The 19,523-nt window shown below is 24.4% G+C and overlaps 2 protein-coding genes across 2 annotated transcripts; one reads left to right on the top strand and one right to left on the bottom strand.

The window, feature by feature from the left end:
• Positions 1-14,877: 14,877 nt before the first annotated feature.
• On the bottom strand, positions 14,878-15,544 carry OCT59_026557 (uncharacterized protein). Its single transcript, XM_066143234.1, has 3 exons — positions 15,509-15,544; positions 15,216-15,405; positions 14,878-15,136 (listed from the first exon to the last, which is right to left on the bottom strand). Exons 2-3 carry the CDS (start codon positions 15,366-15,368, stop codon positions 15,077-15,079), a joined length of 213 nt encoding a protein of 70 aa, XP_065992772.1. The 5' UTR covers positions 15,369-15,405; positions 15,509-15,544; the 3' UTR covers positions 14,878-15,076.
• A 663-nt stretch (positions 15,545-16,207) lies between these two features.
• On the top strand, positions 16,208-19,011 carry OCT59_026556 (uncharacterized protein; the record flags this gene model as incomplete). Its single annotated transcript, XM_066143233.1, has 3 exons — positions 16,208-17,716; positions 17,977-18,124; positions 18,287-19,011. 3 exons carry the CDS (start codon positions 16,208-16,210, stop codon positions 19,009-19,011), a joined length of 2,382 nt encoding a protein of 793 aa, XP_065992771.1.
• Between the last annotated feature and the right edge of the window lie 512 nt (positions 19,012-19,523).

Here is a 19,523-nt window from a genome sequence, read left to right as displayed (position 1 = left end):
AAAGCCTAAACATTTACACTTCAGCTGAATTAATAAACACAAGGTTTTTATTTAATAATTCAATGATAGGCTGTAAAACATTAGACAAGGGCTTTTAAGTGGCTTAATATATTATTCATTTTTAATATGATTATTAATCAGGTTATGAACAATAACTAGGGGCTTATAAGTGGCTTACATGTTAAATGCATGAACATTGTGGAAATCTTTTTTTCCATTCTATTCTTAAATATCCAAGATTATTCAATAAGCTTTTACAACTCACAAATCATTTTGGTTAACAATGTATTAGAATTTTTCATGATCTAATAAAATTTCTGAATTTCACATTACTAGTATTATTCTCTATTTAGACTCAATATTGAGATAATAATGAAGGGTGTAAATTTGATATATAGCATAAATTTATTTGCTTACCTGATGATTAAATAAGGATGGGGCTTAAAAGTGGCTTTACTGGCTTATATATATCTTTTTATATGGAACTTGTTTTCAATTATTGAACATGTTTTGGTATATTAGAAAACAACTACTCTAAAGAACACCACCAATAATTTTTGGCAATATGACTTTGTATTAATAATCTAAAATAGTAAATATATCGATACGTGTGTTTTTTTCTGTAATCTTGTCTTGGAGATTATTATTCTTATTATTATTTATATTCTACACTATATTTTAAATTAATTGTATTCTACTTTATTAAATAATATTGAAAGATATTTTTTTACAAACTTGAGTAAAACTATCAAGTTTTTGAAAGACTTTTTATTATCAAATATTAATTATTTATTCGGAAATAACTAGAATTGTGTAACGTAAAAACCCGTGCCATAATATTAAACCCTGTGACATGCCTGCGCCTGATCTATTTATTGTCAAAAGCTGCACATTTCGATAGGACGCTAACCGATTCTGGTTAATGTAATTTTGATCTGTTTCAGACCGACCACAGCAGATCGTTGAACCTTTTGTTTGTAAAAAAAATTTCCCCACTTTTCTTTTTTCATATTATTTTCTTTTTAATGAATACATTTCATTAGGATAATTATAATATGGTTCCTTTTTATTACTAATAATTATTAATGTTAATAATGACAATTTCTTTCATACAATTTTTCTATAAGTATTAATTAATGTGTAATATTGTTAATGATAAAATTAATCCACATGACCATTACGTTCTAATGTGACATAATTATTATGACAACCTTTGATATAGAAGTATTTGAGTTTTTGTTGAAGTGGTAACATTTGAAGTAGTTAATCTTCACTATTTCTAAATCATACCTTTTTTAAAGCATATATCATTATAATTTTGTTGGTTAATTTCGTCCCTCTGAAATTGAATTTTTCCTTAATTATTCAAATATTTTTGATATGAATCTTAACTTTTGTAATTCCACCTTTTATATCTGGTAGGCAATTTTTATTAATGGTACATAATTGACACATTCTTAATAAATACGAACATTGATACTTTTTTGGTAATTTCTCTAATTTGATGAAGTCATAATTTTGTTAATTGTCTTAATTTATGATTATCGTTAAGTTGAATTAAGAAATCCCTGTAAAAAATTTTATCCATTATTTCTGTAAAAACTCCGTAAAAATGAGCCTTTCACGGATCCATTCACGGAAAATGTAAATAATTCGATAAATTCCGTGATATAAAGTTATTAATTCCGGAAATATGAGCCTTTTACATAAAAAAGATGGAATATAAAAAACGGATTGATTTTTTTTACAGGGAATTATTAATTTTCAATTTTGTATTTCTATAAGATTATGATGTTTGTATATTAATGAATTGTTCCATTATCGAATTCGGAATTATGGTAGCGAAACGAAGCTTGTTTTTAAATAATTTTTTGGGAAGGGTAAGTTAAGGAATGCAATTATTTATAAATTACTATTATATATTGTTATTAATATTTATGACAATACTAAATAAATTATAAATAATAACATAAAAATTTTACAATTTTTTTAGAACCGTGATCAGTTTTTATTTTGAAAATATTTTATATTTTTCAGAACCTCGGGAGAGATGACCCATCTGGAAAAAGTAATGAAATACAAAATGGGATGATATTTTTACAAGCATATATAAAGTTCAAAAAAGAAAAAAAAATGATGAATTTAAATAACTGAATTAGCATAGATTGATATGACAAAAATATTGGTTACATGGAAATAATTACATAATATATTACGTTGTTATACGTTTTTTTTGCATTAAATAATAGCATAAGCTATTTATATAATAAGTTATATTACTACTGTTTTCAATTGAAAATAAAAAAACATTTTAGCACATAATTACCATTTTCTCTAAAATAATCGCTTATTTATATAATATATTTTATCATTTTTATGCACATAATCTATATTGATCAAAAAACATTAGTTCTAATGTGAAACTATGGGTCACTGCTACTATTTTACTAAAAAAAGCCAACAAATTTTATAAATAAAAAAGAATTATGAGAAATATTTAAATAAACGCTTCTTTGCATTTTTTAAATGTGAAATTTTTTTGATAAATGGAATCTGAACATAAAATTCGTCATGTCATGTTACCAAAAATTTTTTGGTTAGTAAGTAGTACCACTACTTGATGTTTTCAAATATTAGATCAAAAAATCTTAAATAAATTTTTAATACACCTAGAATATTTGTATGTAATCATGCAAAAATAGTAGTTTAGGCTGAATTTTCTTTATTCATTAATAATTCTTTTTAAGGCTTCCAGTTAATTACGTTTTAATGTGAATTTTATTAAAATTTATAACTTCATATAAAAAGTTTATCTTCAATGTCAAAATCTTCATAATGTGCTTCCACATTACCAAATCATCTTTTCCAAAGTATACCTATAACCTTAGAAGTAACCATTTCCTTAAAAGCACACGACTCTAATAGCGGCAGGATAAGAGCCAATTCTAGCAAATATATCTTTTAAAGTTGACCAAACTCCTTTAATTGGTTAGAAGTTAGGTACAAATTGCTTTTAATTTTGTTTAATTTTACTAACTCATAAAGTCCTACTTTGGTAGAATTTTCCATATACTTTTCAAGTTTGATGTAGAGTCCACTCTATGATATTGATGATACCTCTTCCTACTGATATGAAACCCTAACTCTTTGGTTGATACAACCTCCCCTTCTGAAACAAATAACCTTCCTACCGACACTTCTCTTATAGATTCTATACATACGTATCAATGATATCAATGCTCAAAAACCCAAGTGATAAGCTCCAAAAATTCGCATCTCTGGGTCTTTCGCAAAAGCTGCTGATACAATATCCTACGGAGATATAATTGATAAAGAATTCATGCTTTACGTCTACATGGTTATAGTAAAGCAATGTTAAATTCTTTATTGAAGAAATTGAGATCAAGAGTGTTTGGCATGTAAAGAGGACTATTATGTGTTGTATTTTTTTCTTTTTTATCTTGTATAGTTAAAGGAGGTACTACATGAGTTGCATAATGGGGAGTGTCTGTTTATTTCGTGTGACGAAAGCTACATTTTATTTCCGTCTGAAGTAAGTTAAGCATGTTTGGCGTGTAAAAATCAATTAATTCAAAATTTTTTCTCAATAAAGAATTTTTTATGAGTGTATTTAATATAAAAACAATAAAATACAGTAACAAAATGGAATAAATAAAATTTTTGGCGAAATGACCATACATTAAAATGGCTTCAGCGAAACGGAATTTGGTGAAATGAGGACCCAAAAATATATATATAGGGGGTCAAGTGAAAAAATTTTTTACTATGAGCTGTACGCATTTTTTCAGGGCCGGAATTATGATAATGTCAGCCAGTTACTATAATAGGAAATATATTCTGACTTGCATTATCAAAAATTATCTAAAAAAGGAAAGATTTTCATGATTTTTTATGCAAACTCTAATGACCCTTTTATATATTTCTGGGTCCCGTGAAACATATCCCTTTGGCGAAACATCTCTTCGACGAAATGGATATCGGCGAAAAGTTTCGATAATAATATTTCTGCAACGGGTTATTTTGTATATTTTGCATACGAGTTATTAAAAGTAATTTGTCCATTTTAAAGGATTAGTATGGGATTTGAATTAAATTTAATTGTGTCTTCTGAATTATTGAAAGAATTTGAATTGGATTCAGAAAATGAGCGTTTGTTTTTTGACGATATATCTTTTTTCAGGCTTTATGCGCTTGAATTTAATGAATTGACAAGTTTATATATATAAGTTTATAATTTTGCAATTTTATTATCAAACATAAAGTATCACCCAAAGGAATTTTATTCATTAATGCTCCTAAATTCATAATATAGTTGGTATCCGACTTTCAAAAAGTATAATCTTTTATATTTTGAAAGGACTTTTTATTGATAAGAAATACGAAATGAAAATTTGTTTTCTTTCATGTTCAAAATAAAATTATCAAACGTCAAAAAGTGCATTAAATATATCGCACGTGCGAAAATTGCTGGTCAAAAGCAGATATTTGCATAAAAATATGATTATTATATGGATCTCAGTGAAGTTCTTCTGATTTAACATGAAAAAATTAGAGGAAATTCAAGATTTAATTGATAAACTTGGCCTTGAAAATCCTTTAATTGCCGATGAATTTGTTAAAGTTAATTCGTGATCCGTCTCCAAACCAGTGAATTCTACTAATACATTTCGGGGAATTATTTTTGCAAATTAATAAGAGAAATAGATATAGAAGGCAGGAAATGTGATATGAACTTACGAAATTAGTAAAGAAAGGTATTTTAGAAGAAACTGACATTCCAAAAGTATCCACTATTCAAAACAAGCAAAATATTTCCTATAGGCAGCCTATGTCCTGTGATTGATAAAAATGAATAGTTTTAATATTTTTTTCTTTTTTTTGTTTGTACCTTTTAAAACAAATTATTTACCAGCATATGAATAATATTTTAATAAAAGTATTAACTTTGCGATCGGTACACGTCGCTGAAGGAAAAGTTTTTAACTAATTATAAAAAAATAGATATATAAAGGATGATAAAATTCTCTGTTCTCGAAATTTAAAATGTTTAATTTTTTTTAAAATATGAAAAATTATTTTTCTTATTTAATACAATTATATAGAGTAAATTCAATTTTTAAATAATACCAACCGGCAATATCATGCAATTTCAGCTTTAAAGTTCAATATAGTGCATATTTTATCGAATTTAAATGGGTGAATCAAATTAACTGATCGGATAAAAACCAGTTTGAATTCAATATTTCTCATTTTCATGTAAGATTAATTTAAACGGTTATTTTGAATAAAAGAATAGTAGTTAAAAGTATGACTTTTGTTACGAACTTACAAGATTATAGGTAGCGCCACAAATAAAATCTTTAATATTTCTCGTCACCCGTTAGAAGAAAAAAAAACATTATTCCTGTGCGCAACTATGGCAAGTCATTATTGGCGTGTGATTTGTGCAATTTGGCTAAATGAATTTCCGTTTTGCCGGTGTACAAAAATTTTGATATTCAACTTTATATCTGCTGAATTTATTCTGAAAATGACTAATTATTATTAAACATCCCGGTAAAGTTCTTGAAGCTCGTTTTGTAGTTTTGTCGAAATTATCCAACATACTAAGAAATACGACACCGTAAAGTGTTACATAATTTTCTGATATAAATATAATGTAATGTGATTATTGCTTGTTAAATACTGTATGTCGCTTGGAGGTAAGAATAATATAGCTTAATTATTGAAATCAAAATCTACTAATTTCTAAATTAAAGTAATTTTTTCTTTAATAATCAAGGAAAATTCGAATTATGGTGAGTCATTTAGTAAAATATCATTTTTATTGACTCTAATTCCACAAATTAAATTATTTTAATTTTCACAAAGGTACGCATACTGAACCTTCTCGCGGTCAAAAATGGGAATACAGCTATGAGGACAATTCTGTCTACTTTGAAATTTAATCGAAATTTTGTTCTTGATGTTTCAATAATTTTTTTTTAAACCTGCGTTTTTATAGGGGTAAAAAAAGATAATCTTACTAACATCATCATGTGGGAAAAGCGTGGTACTAAGCATCAACAATTCATTTTGCAAAAGTGTAATGATGGTTCAACAATCATTGAAAATGCATAAACGAACATTATTGACAATTCACAGAATTTTGGATGATGACGAATATTACGATATAAAAATTAAAGCCGGTCTTTTTAAATTACTGTTCTCCTTATCTGCGAAGAAAGTTATCGACTAATATAAAAAATAATGATGGAACTTTGGCACGTACTGAACTATCTAATATTTTATCAGAAATAATTTTAAGGAAAAGCTAATTGAATCAATGTATTAATAATTTATTTTTATCATTACATTTTCAATCTCAAAATATTGTATTTTTATTTATTAGATATATTTATGGCGGAATCTTTAATAAAAATTGATCCATTAGATATAATTGAATTACTGATTGCCGCTAATGAATTAAGAATACCTATCTCTATAAAAAATTTTTCAGAAAAATGATCACATGTCTGAGTTTCTAACTAGAAAAATGACGAGCTTTTTCCAGAATTTTTTTTATAGGGTATATTCAATCCTTTTTAATTGAAATTAAAGCAAACTGGATGGAACAAAATTTTGATTTAGTATATTTTGAAAGTTTTAAAAAATTAGAAGTATTTATTCGATAATATGTTACTATTTAGTACACGTATTGCTAATTATTCATTTCACCAAAAATTGTGATTGAGCGTCCTTGAAATTATGAATTTTCTAGAATAAATAGGAATATATTAAAATAGAAAATAGAAATAAAAAATGAAAAATGGAAAATAGAAAATAGTCAAAAGAACACAATTTCTGATATCCATTTATAGGATAATATATTAATTGCTTTCTTACTATCACTAAAAAATCCAAATTCATTAAAATTTAATTTAGTATTATTTATTCCACGGAGAATAGGAATAATAGCAAAGAATTCCGAAAAATAAATTATCGGTTACAAAATAAATTTAAATTCATATATAACCTTGTTATTTCAAAAAAAAATTTCGGTACATTAAAAATTTATCATGATTTATATCTATTTTTATAACTTTAATCTTCACAATTTTTAGATGCTGACAAAATTATAACATTGGGTATATATCAAAATGTCATAACCGTAAAAAAAAACTTATGGCATTACGGCACGTGATATAAAGCCATAATTAATTTTGTAGCCGTGGCGCAATCGTATTATAACTTTAACAGCACCCTCGTTAAATAAAGATTATAAGCTTTATCCACTTTGTTCTAATAAATCATGTGATAGAACAAAACAATACGTAAGAAGTTTCTTATTATTATGTAAGCAGATATGTAAGTAAAGGCTTATAATAAATTTAGAATAAAATCAATAATAAGATATTATATAAAATATGCAGGCTTATTCCTATGGCTTAGTTATGCCCAAAGTTGAACAAATTGTTTTAAGGCTTAGTTTTGAAAAGCCTTTTAATTATTTTTAATTTATCATCAACAATAAATATCTTATTCCTGATTTTCAACAAGAATTAATATAGTAAAATAAGAGGCTTTTGAGGTTTGTCATGATATTTAATTTAGAACAAAGTAAATTAAAAGGTTATTGTGAAAAACCATCAAATTTGATTATTATATAACATCTGTGACATTTACTGCCAGTTGGTTATATAATTTTTTCTTTTCTTTTGAAGTTTATTGCTTATGTGGCTTTAATATCAGTAATAATTATTTTAATTCTGGTTTGCGATATTTAGATGATTTCAGCCAAACTCTAATAATTGAAAATATATTAGTAAAAGTACAAATTATTTATTTAGTTATTCATCATAAAACCTTTATTATTATTGGAACTTATTTTAATAATTACTATAAAACTTGAACTTTTCTTGTAACCAGCAATCAGTTTATGTCCATTCTAATTAACTGAATGTATAATACAAATCATTTATTATATAAAAAAAAAATAATATATGTATATATTTATAATATATTAAATATATTACTACATTATTATATAATTTTAATAAACTTGTAGATTTTTGATTTGACATATGATATCATACACATTTCTGCTAAGTGGTGGGTTGAAGTTGTGTGGCTGTGATTTAGGCTTTGATATTATCATGTGGTAAAATTCTGATTTAAAAAATAAATAAATAGATTCAAAATTTATTAATCTGATCATCTTTTCCCTCCTTTTCCTTTTTTCTGCTTAGAATATTTTTTTTACAATTATATTACTTAATATTTCATAGGCAATAAACTCAGAAAATTTTTACTAAGGACCAATCCTGTAATAATTTATTAATCATTATATGCAATATTGTCATGTGGCTGCATAATGCTTTTAATAATAATAAACTAATGATTTGATTATCAATGATCTATAAATCTTTGAGTGGATGGCAGTTAAAAACTGCTATTAGAGAAGCTTTTAAAACCTCATGGAACGGCAAAAATTTATCTACTATTAAAGATTTAAATAGAATTACCAAGGAGTTAACGATACCTTCCAGAAGTGGAAATAAAATTGTTGATTCTAGTATTTCAATAATACAAAGAGAAAAATCATAAACTGACATTACAAATCTAAATCTATCAATAAACAACAAAACAATTATAGACATACAAATGAATAAATGATAATAACTAGGAGAATACATAAAGGACAATCCAAGATCAGAATGAACAGAATTAATACTCATCATTCTTACCTGACATTTATACTATATGATTATATAATCTTTCATATCTAAGAAAAGATTATTAGCAAAAACATTATACTTCCTATTACAATGCTATCCTTACCATCTCCAATATGAACCATCTATATTCCAATACTTGTTAATATTCATCACTTATCTATATATTCTTTTTGCTTTTTTTTACTTATATTTACAAATGTTCTTAACAATACATTTGTTTTAATCTTATTCTAATAAAATATATAATTTACTGTATACATCCAATGCAGTTCAAATAAATTATTATAAATATATTAGAATAATAAAGTTTAATTGTTGAAATCATATAAATTTAGCTTTTTATCTTATAAAAAACAAACTGATTTTGTAGAGAACATATTGATGAAAAGGATATACATATTTGAACTGTCAGCATGCATTCATGAATTTATTATAGCAGTATTGCCCAATATAAAGTACCAGTTAGAGGGCAAATTATTTATTTCAAATGTTAGAAAAAAAATAAAAAATACCAAACACTCAATGGGCTAAATGTGTTTATAGTAAAAATGTTTAGTAGGAAAATTCTGAGTGAAAAAAATGAATTTGACTGAAACTTAATATTAGCTATTAAACATCTCATTAATATGTATTGGTCACTTAACGTCTTAACCATTAAGTTCTAACCATTATGACTAGTATACTAATTTCAAAATAGTCTAGTTTTTTATTAATTTTTAGTTATGGATTTAAATATAGGATATACAACCACTTGTTATTATAGAGTTTATCTGTTTTAATATAGATTTGAAGTACCATGATCATTAGAATAATATTTTTATATCTCTTTTATATCTTTTTGGAATCCTGATGAGGATTTTGTAAATTGATAATTGAAATAACTTTTCAACTATGGACTATCACTCTGCTACTTTGCAACAATATAGTATTTAAATTGTTCAATTCATATCCAGAAAATAAGGCATCCCTTAACTTATAGCCAATGGAGTTAGGACAAATAGTGTTCATACAAAGAATTAAAAGAATTTAAACAACTATTCCAATACAAATATATTTATTGTATTTCAATTAAACAAAAATATTTATTTTAAAAGTTAAACCAGAAGGAACAAATTTATGGGTCCTATCACTATTATTGTTTGTAACTTTGAAAATTTTTTAAATTTAAACAAAAATTCAAAATATAATGAATTAGAAATAAATTGGTTACAATCACTTTTGAACATTTAAAAAATCTTCAACAACATCTTTCAGTACAAAATATTATCATAAAAAAATTCAAAGATTAATAGAAGAAATACCTACTGTTGAACAATATAAATATAAGTAATAGATATATAAGTCAACCAAATTAGGTGTTGATGGTACATAATACTTTTGTCTAAATATTAGAAGTCTTCTTATATACCTAATAAATATTATAAGTCTTCTTGTAATATTTAATAATAATGAATTATACACTAATACAAAAATCTGTAGGAGAAAAGATAAACTGTTTAAAAAAAATAAAAAGTTGTGAAGTGGGTGATTTAAATATTAAAAGAATAATACTACCTAACTACAAAAATTAGGTTAAGTATTTTAAAAGGTTTGAATTAAATACTTTGAAAATAGAAAATTATATAAATAGTAAAATTAAAAACTACTTCCATTTCTTTCACATTTATGATAAAAAAATATCAACCAAATTACCACTTATTAAATATATATTTTTTTCTTTAATACATTTTTTATTTTTTATTTTATTGTATGGATAAGAATGATAAGAATATTATTAATATACCAGGGGAGGCATACTTAACTAAAAAACTCAATGCCTTCTATACACTATCAGAGATAAAAATGAGATCTCAAAAAATGTCTAATAAACTAGGAAGTAACTATAGCAGGACTGGATTATGGATTATGGAAATACTCCTTATTAATTCCTAATTTCTTAATACCTATGGCTGTTGGTTATTTACTCAACATCATATTAGGATTCAAGAAAAATAAACATCTAAATATCATGTGTTGCTACCTTTTTGCCAATTCACAAAGATTTCTATGAATTAAAAACAAATGATAGAAAGAATACTCTAAACTATTGTGGTAGCACTCTAGGAATCATAATAGGAGACTTTAATTATAGACTAAAAGACAAAATCAGAATGAAACTACAAGCTATTTAGACTATAAAAGCACATGGCTTAATTGATGATCTAGCTAAATATCATGCAACAGACAACATGCCAGCATTACTTATATCAAAAAATTGACTACCAATTTTGCAATCAAAAACTATTACCACATACAATTCACACTTTCATTCAATTTATCACCTCTTCTTTTTTTTTATACTGATTATAAAGCACTTTTAGATCACTTGTTCAAAGAACCTATAGAAGGACTAAGTAATAAGCAATAAACCTAATTACAAAAATCAGGTTTAGTATTTCAAAATTTAAAATAATATCAATTTTGAAATACTTTAAAGAAACTTTATTTTATATAATGAAAAAGAAGATAGAAAAAGTGAAACACCACTCAATGTTCTTTATATACTATGACAATTTCTCCAACAACACTACAGCTGATTATGGAAGTACTTCTCATTACTTTCTTATTCCTATAACTAGGTACAATATATTTTATATAAAGAACTTGTAAATGAGCTAAAAGAGAAATATAATTATTATGACTTATTGTGGTTTAAATATTACAATTGATAGGATTTTTCTAGTAATGCCAGATGCTTAAATATGATCATAATATATTAAAGTTTAATAAGCAAGACTAGACAGAATAAACCTAATTACAAAAATTAAGTTTAGTATTTCAAAGTTTCACATTAAATAATTTTGAAATATTATTTTACCAAGTTATTGTTTATATCTGCAATTTAAAAACAAAATATTTATTTTACTACTTGAAGGCTACCGAAAAGAAAAAGGCAGATTTTAAACAAAAAACTAAAGAATATCCCTATCTTAACATTGCTACTGTTAATGTGTGAGGTTTAACGCATGGATCTTGGATGTGAAATTATCCTATCTGATAAGGTGTGTAAACAGATGAAAAAGGGCACATTATATTATTTATATATTCATGAGTAATTTATTTCTTACTAGAAGTGAAATCACCGCCATATTATATTTTTTAAACTAAATTTTTTAGATACAAATTTTTTAGGCAAAATTATTAATTTCACAATTTTACCCTTTAATATCATTATCTAATATGGATCTAATGCTTTAGTGAACACCATATATTTACAGATTATTAGAAGTAGCTGGTTATGATTGACATCTTCTTGATTGTTTTGAAGAATTAAGTGTTTGTTTTTTTATAAGTGGCATGAAATCAGCCATTAACTTTGAAATCTGGATTAATTTAGCCCATACAGATGACAGTAACTCATATTATATTGTCTCTTATATTTTTAATTATGAATACAATCAAATCATCTGTGTAGTAAAGCTCTTGACGATTTAATTGCAAAAATTTTGTGAGTAAAAATTTATACTAGTAAAGCTAAAGGCTATTTAAAAAGAACTCGTAAATTCTTAACTGATTTCAGAAATAAACTCAATCAATGTTCTAAGTTCAGTGAAAGAATATAAAGAAATAAGAATAATGGCACTGTTAAAACCAGTCTGTAAAAATGACCATTTTTATTTTTCAATAGAGGATCTTATGAAGGTTAAAAAGGAGAATAAAGATCTTTGAGAAGAAATTGTGAACTTAAATGAATTTGGGATTCTTAAACAAGCTTCAAGTTCAAGCACATTATGATTTTGGGCTGTAGAACAAAGGAAATTGTGGAATGCCCAAGCATTAATTATTAGGCAAACTGAAACGATTGATGGACTTGAAGAAGGAGTGTGCAGTCTTCTAGAGCACAATATGTGTTTAGAGAGAAGTGTCGTGGGGTTTGGTTTAATGCATACAACAAAAAGAAACATGTTTTTGATTAAATTAAAGAGGAAGTTAACAACTGTTGTCAATTGATGATTCTTTGTAAGAAACCAACTGATAAACAGATGTCTTATATATTTAACAAATAATGGATTACCTTAATTAGAAAAACAATATATTATAAAAAAAAATTATTTTATCATTAATTAGTAAATATAAATATATTTATTATTAAACAATATAGCATTTCAACAGACAAAATATTTAATCAGGTTAAGTTAATAAAAATTTGGTAAATCTTAAAATAATGCTAATTAATTACAAAAATTAGGGTTAGTATTTCAAAGTTTAAAATTATATTAGTTTGAAATACTTTGAAAAAACTTTACTTATATAAAACAGAAGGCAATACAAAATAGTTAAAATAAAAACCACTACTTAATGCTTTCAATACCTTATAACAACTGCCGATTCCTTTCTAAAGAAACACATACTGTATAATAAAAACATTTATGAGAGGGAGGGACCTTTTTTTCAAAACCTTTGTCACTCATCAACAAAGAATGAACAAAAATCATGTTATTCACCATGGCACGTCATCCAAGATGCTGACTATGCACTATCCCCAACAAAGTACTATGATGGTTTAACTTTTGGGCTAAGAATTATGGTTTAAACCACAATCCTGATTCTTATGACTCTTATTCTAAAGGCACATGAACAATAAAATACATTTTATAAAAAACTATAGAGGGCTATATAATAAAAAATTTTATTATGGTTTAAAACTTAAAATTATAAGAATTTACCTAGTAATACTAGATGATAAGATATTAAAATTTAATGAGCAAGGCTAGATAAAATAAACCTAATTACATAATTTAGGTTTAGTATTACAAAATTATATTAAATCAGTAAAATAATTATTTTTTAAAAAATATTGATTAAAAAAGAATGGATAGAAATTAAAAATGATAATTCATAACTTTTGACCTTTTCTCTTTGATTACTATTATTGGAAGTCTAATTTCAAAAAGTTCAAAAAACTGCAATTTTAAAATAAACTATATATTTATAAGTAATTTATTTTTACTAGAAATGAAATCATCATAACTTTTTAGAAAACAGATTTTTTTAGACTTATATTATTATATTATTAATAACTTTAATTGCAAATATCAACTATTAAACTTGATAAAAAAATTCCAGATGATGGATTAATTTAATTAAAATAACAATACTACCTAATAACAAAAATTAGGTCTAGTATTTCAAAGAAAAAAATATAAACTTTGAAATACTTTTAAAAAAATTTTATTTTATAAAACAGAAGACAATACAAAATAGTACAAGTAGAAATCATCACTCAATACAATACTCTAGTGGCAACTGCGCTCATAGAAGTACTTCTCATTACTTCATATGGCTCTTATTCAATAGTCACTATCTTTTTCAAATTTTCCATAAGTACATTTTTTAAGTAATCATAGTGGGCTAAGAAATAAGTAGACTTTATGGTTTAAAATTAAATTATACAACTAAAATTGCTAATATTATAATAATTGATAGGATTTACTTAGTGATACCAGATGTTTGAATGTGATAGGATATTAAAATTTAATAAGCAAAGCTTAGATGAAAATACCTAATTACAAAAATTAGGTTTAATATTTCAAAATTCTATATAAATAATTATTTAAAAAATCTGCTTGTTATCATTAGAAAATATATAAGACTTATATCTTGACTGAATTTATATCTGTAATTTCAAAAAAAAAAAATAGTTTTATATATATATATTTATAAGTGATTTATTTTTCACCACACCATATTATACTATCAAGCTAAAATTTTTAGTTTAATATTTGGAGAATACTTTGAATGGTGATTATATTATAATATGTATCAACAACTTAATCTCAACATTGATACAAAATCTGGATTAATTTAGTAATAAGAATACAAAAAAATTTAAATCCACTGCAAAATCTTCAGAAAAGAACTAAAATGGAACTGGAATATTTAAAATTAAAAAACATTATAGAACTGGATAATTTATGAATATTAGTAATATAAACATTGGTAAAGTTCATTGGAATTTTGATTTATATCATAATATAGATTGCTTGTCATTCACACTCAAAAGGATTTTATAATTCATATGAACATTTGTTACTAATTTCAATATTTTCAATATTTATCAATATCTTAATTATTTGAAATTTCAATATTTTCAATATTTATCAATATCTTAATTATTTGAAATTTTAATTTTGATTGATATTTCAATAGAGATTGAAAATTTTCTGCCACTACATTCAAAAGGATTTATAATCCTTATGATACAGAAGAAAATATACTCGTATTTAATATAGCTAAACTTAAAATTCAAGATCATGCATCATATTAATCACTAGCCAATATATTAAAAATGCTAAAAACTATAAATAAGCCAATATACTACTCCTTAATAGATGCACGGATCTTACTTCAAATGTTGTCTAAAAAATTTATTTAGCAGATTTTAAATAATGAATCAATTCAATTCGTAATTCAAGATATTAATGAAACTATACATACACATGAAGAAGCAACTCCTAGAAAACATATCTTACACTTGAAAGTTAATTTCCACCAATCAAATAATGCTATTATCTGGCTGAACCCTAATAATAACAGATTCACTAAGATGAAGTGGTATTTTAACATATAAATTCTTGTAACAATTAACATCTTTGAGATTATTATTCAAATTATAATATAAAAGCAACTACAAAATTTAAAGTAAATAGTTTCTGTACCTACTATTACTGGTTTCTCAAAGTTACATTAAATTTTCCTTTCAAATATATTAAAAAAAGAAGCTGAAATACCTTATCACAGAGTACTTATGTTCTAGTTCTTTAATGGTTGATCTTTTGGCCTGTAGATGGGGTTTTTATACCTCTAGGAAGCATAGCGAACATGCTTATATCACCTTGTCGATCATTTGCCGATCATATAGTAAATTAGGTGATATCGGACTTTAAGGCTTCGGGCGAAGCCACAGAAGTTCGGGCGAAACTTGAAACTTTTATAGCCCATAGTTTAACTGCTTTAAAATTAATGGCCGAAGTAACCAAGTATAATTTTTGGTAACACAAAAGTTATGAATAAAATTGTATTTGCAATTATAATACTATAATTTATATAATAAATAGAAATTTTCAAAATATCATTTCTCAATCAATTTTGCATAAATATTTATGAAATTACTATCAAAATGTTCGTCTTGATGAGATGAATCCAACAAGCTATAAATCGTTAAATTCTGATCACTGGGTGTTGCAACATCATCAATTATTTTTTAATTTTTCTAATTATTAAAAATTTAGCCTATTTTCGGCTGGGTAGTTAACTTTGGATATGAAAACATTAATTTTCGGACTTTTTTTATGAATATTGATAACAAATAAAATTATATAACTAAATTTATTGTTAATTTTTTTTAATTTTTTTTATAAATAGCTTAAGATTTGTAAGAAAACTCTTTATTTTTGAAAAATAAATCATTTAAAAATTTAAATTAAAAAATGGAAACAGAAAACATATTAAATGTTTGTAAATTTCATTCTACTGACTGCAAGGGAAGAATTAGAATAATTACTGAAAACATAGATATTCCAGTAACAATGAAAGAAATTGTTTTAGTTGGCATGAAACTATGTCAAACTCATTATAATAGATATGTCATTAATGAAACTCATAATCTTGGATATAATAAATCTTGTTCTCATCCAAAACATGAACTATATAAAACACAATCAAAAGGCAATAAACAATCAAAAAAACTTAATCTTGAAAAAGTTCCAAAGAGGTTAATTGAAGTATTAGGATTAGATGAGTTTGCAGAAATTTGTAGCATGTGTAGGAAAAAAACTGATAAGGATCCTGAATATTTACAAACTGAAGAATATAAAGCACCTATTTCAAAAAAAAAACAAAATGATGATAAAATTCTACAAGTTGGTAATTATTCTTATATATTAAGAAATGATGTTTTTTATAGTGGAGAAGAATTAAAACAACTTGAATTGGATTTTCAAGAAATTTTAGAGCATATGACAATTCCAAATGAAGTTAGTTTAAGTGATAAGATAATAAAAATGTCCAATATTCTTTATCATAATCAACATAAATTAAATCAAAAGCCTATTTATGAACCAACAACTTTTAAAATAATGTTAGAAGCAGCTGATAAAGATTTGGTTGGTTTTTTTGATGAATTATATATTGGTACTAATCCCCATACTAAATCTGATAAAACAAATGAAAATAACAAGAAAAAATTAGTTTCTTTATGTTATTTTTTGGCCAGTATTAATAATAAATATATTAATAGTATTAAAGCTGATATTGGATCATATTTACAAACTTCTGGTGCATCATCATCATCTATTGATACATTAGCAAATATAGGATTTTCAATAAGAAGAATGACAGTAGATCGTCAAAAAAATCTTATTTCAAATGAGCATCAGCAAACTGTTGATATTTACTGCTTGCAAAATATAGAAAAAATATTTATTTTAAATATTGATGATTATCATAATATTCATCGTCGTAATAAGCCAACATTATTAGAAACACATAATATATTTCATTTTGTTACAATTTTATTAAATTCTAATTCTAATATAGCAGCAATACCATATTGTTCAAATAATATTTTAATACATAATCCTAAAGGGATTGACTTTAAATTAATTATTAAAAATTTTGAGGATTTTTTTATGAAGCAAATAGGTAAAAGTTATTATGAACAAAATGAATTATGGAAACAATTCTTAATTGAAGATTCTTATGAAAATAGAGTTGAAAATCTTAATGTTCATGATTATGATAGTCGAATTCAAAATCACCAAGAATTAAGATCATTAAATAATAGCAAATTAGTAGATTTTATCTTACATTCATTGCATAGTACTAAAGATTATATAGAATGTTTAGATATTTTATTCAAAGTATTTGAAAGGTCAGAAAATGAATATAATTATTTAGATAATTATGTTATTCCAGTAGTTGCTGATTGGCCAGGACAAGTAAATATAAGAAGAGCTATAACATTAAGAATTAATAAAGGAAATAAATCTGGTATTTCAGAACAAATATTGAGTTTAATTCCTATAATTGGTCCACTTCATATTTCATTAAATAGTAGAGAAACTTTGTTTCAAACCTATCATTTTTTTTTGAAAAATTATACCATGATTTATTTGGAGAAAAAAAAATATTATCTCATAAACCAAAACAAACTGTAATTAATCTTATTTTAGATTTAACATTTAATGGTTGGAAAAAGATTCGAAATGTTGTTATGCATCGTTTTGGAAATTCTAAAGATATGGAATATAGAATGATGATTGATTTATTAGATAATTCTATACCACTTACTTTAGATATATATACAATACTCTTTAGAAGTGGATATTTTGAAGGATATTTAGAAGGTGTTGTAAGAATTTGGGTATTATTTCAAAGATTAAGATGACATAATTATAATAAAGCATCACTTATGTTTTTAAGCGATGTGTTTTATTGGAAATTAAATAATCATCCAATGGCTAATATTTTAAAAAATCATTTGCCAATTTTTAATGATTATTTTGTAGAAAATTTTCATAGTTCTATTAGAAGTCAAACTGCTGAATCAAATACAGCATTACAAATTATTCAAAAGGCCAAAATTATTGATGTTGAAAAAAATAGCAACCTTTCTTTTAAAGAAGCTTTTGTTAATTCAAGAAATCCAGTTATTTCTCAAGTTAGATTAAATTACTTAGAAAAAAAAGTTTCCTTGTTTTTGCTTTCTATTTTTGATGAAATTTTTCATAATTTAGGAAATACAAATCAAGTTAATAATAATAAGTATCCAAGTTTTGCACTTCCAACCTTTAAAATTAATGTTGATATAAAGGCCCTTCCATTGGCTTGGAATACAAAAAGCAAACCTTCTGATGATAAGGATAAATTTTGTGATGCAGAAAAATGTTTGCTATCTAATAATAATAATATAGATTTACCTAATAATAATGTTATTTTAATTTGTGGGCATGGCTTTCATAAAGAATGTTTAACTTTATATAATGGTAATTGTAACCATTGTTTTAATTATTTATCATCTGAAATAAAAAAAAATATTAATAGTTTAACAGAAAGATTAAATACACTACTAAAAGATAATGAGAAGCCTTTAATTGAAAAAGATGCAAATAACAATATAAATGAGGATATTGATGAAAATATACAAGATATTATGGAAAATGTAGAACAAAATATAGATAACCAATTTGAAATTTTATATCAAAAATGGTCAGATTATGATAATTTATATTAATTTATTAAATTTATAATAGATTTATTTATTTTTATTAAAAGTTATTACTAATAGATATTATTCAATAGTAATACAACTCTAATAAAATTTAATACATAGTAAATTAAAACAATACTAAAATTATTTGTAAAATTTAAACATGTATTATTGTGTAAAATTTTCCGATTGAAGCTAATTATTGGCATTTTAAAAGTTATTATTAGTAAAAGTTGCCTAATAATAGTGCGATTCTAATAAAATTCAATATATTGTAAATTCAAATGCTGTTTGTAAATTTTGAGTATATATTGATCAATATTATTATGTAGAATCGTTCAATTTAAGCTAATCAATTTAATTATAGCGATGTGATAAAGTTGAAAAGTGATCAACAAATGATCGTCAAATGATCGCCAAAATTGTGATAAAATAGGGATGTTCGCTATGCTCCTCTAGGATTAGTCTTGAATGCACTCCCCTGTAGTACTCTTTTGTACTATCAATTTTATTCACTTAGTTTTTAACTAGAAATT

This window comes from Rhizophagus irregularis, chromosome 6 (assembly GCF_026210795.1).
Source record: "Rhizophagus irregularis chromosome 6, complete sequence".
Taxonomy (NCBI): Eukaryota; Fungi; Glomeromycota; class Glomeromycetes; order Glomerales; family Glomeraceae; genus Rhizophagus; species Rhizophagus irregularis.
This window is presented reverse-complemented; position numbering and strand designations above follow the sequence as displayed.

What these genes read in the sequence shown, in the direction of transcription:
- OCT59_026557 (XM_066143234.1), bottom strand. Translation starts at nt 15,368, where the DNA reads ATGTTAATTGTTACAAGAATTTATATGTTAAAATACCACTTCATCTTA. An exon ending in TAGGAGTTGCTTCTTCATGT is followed by an intron (nt 15,137 to 15,215) that starts GTATGTATAGTT and finishes TAAATTTTTTAG; the next exon opens with ACAACATTTGAAGTAAGATC.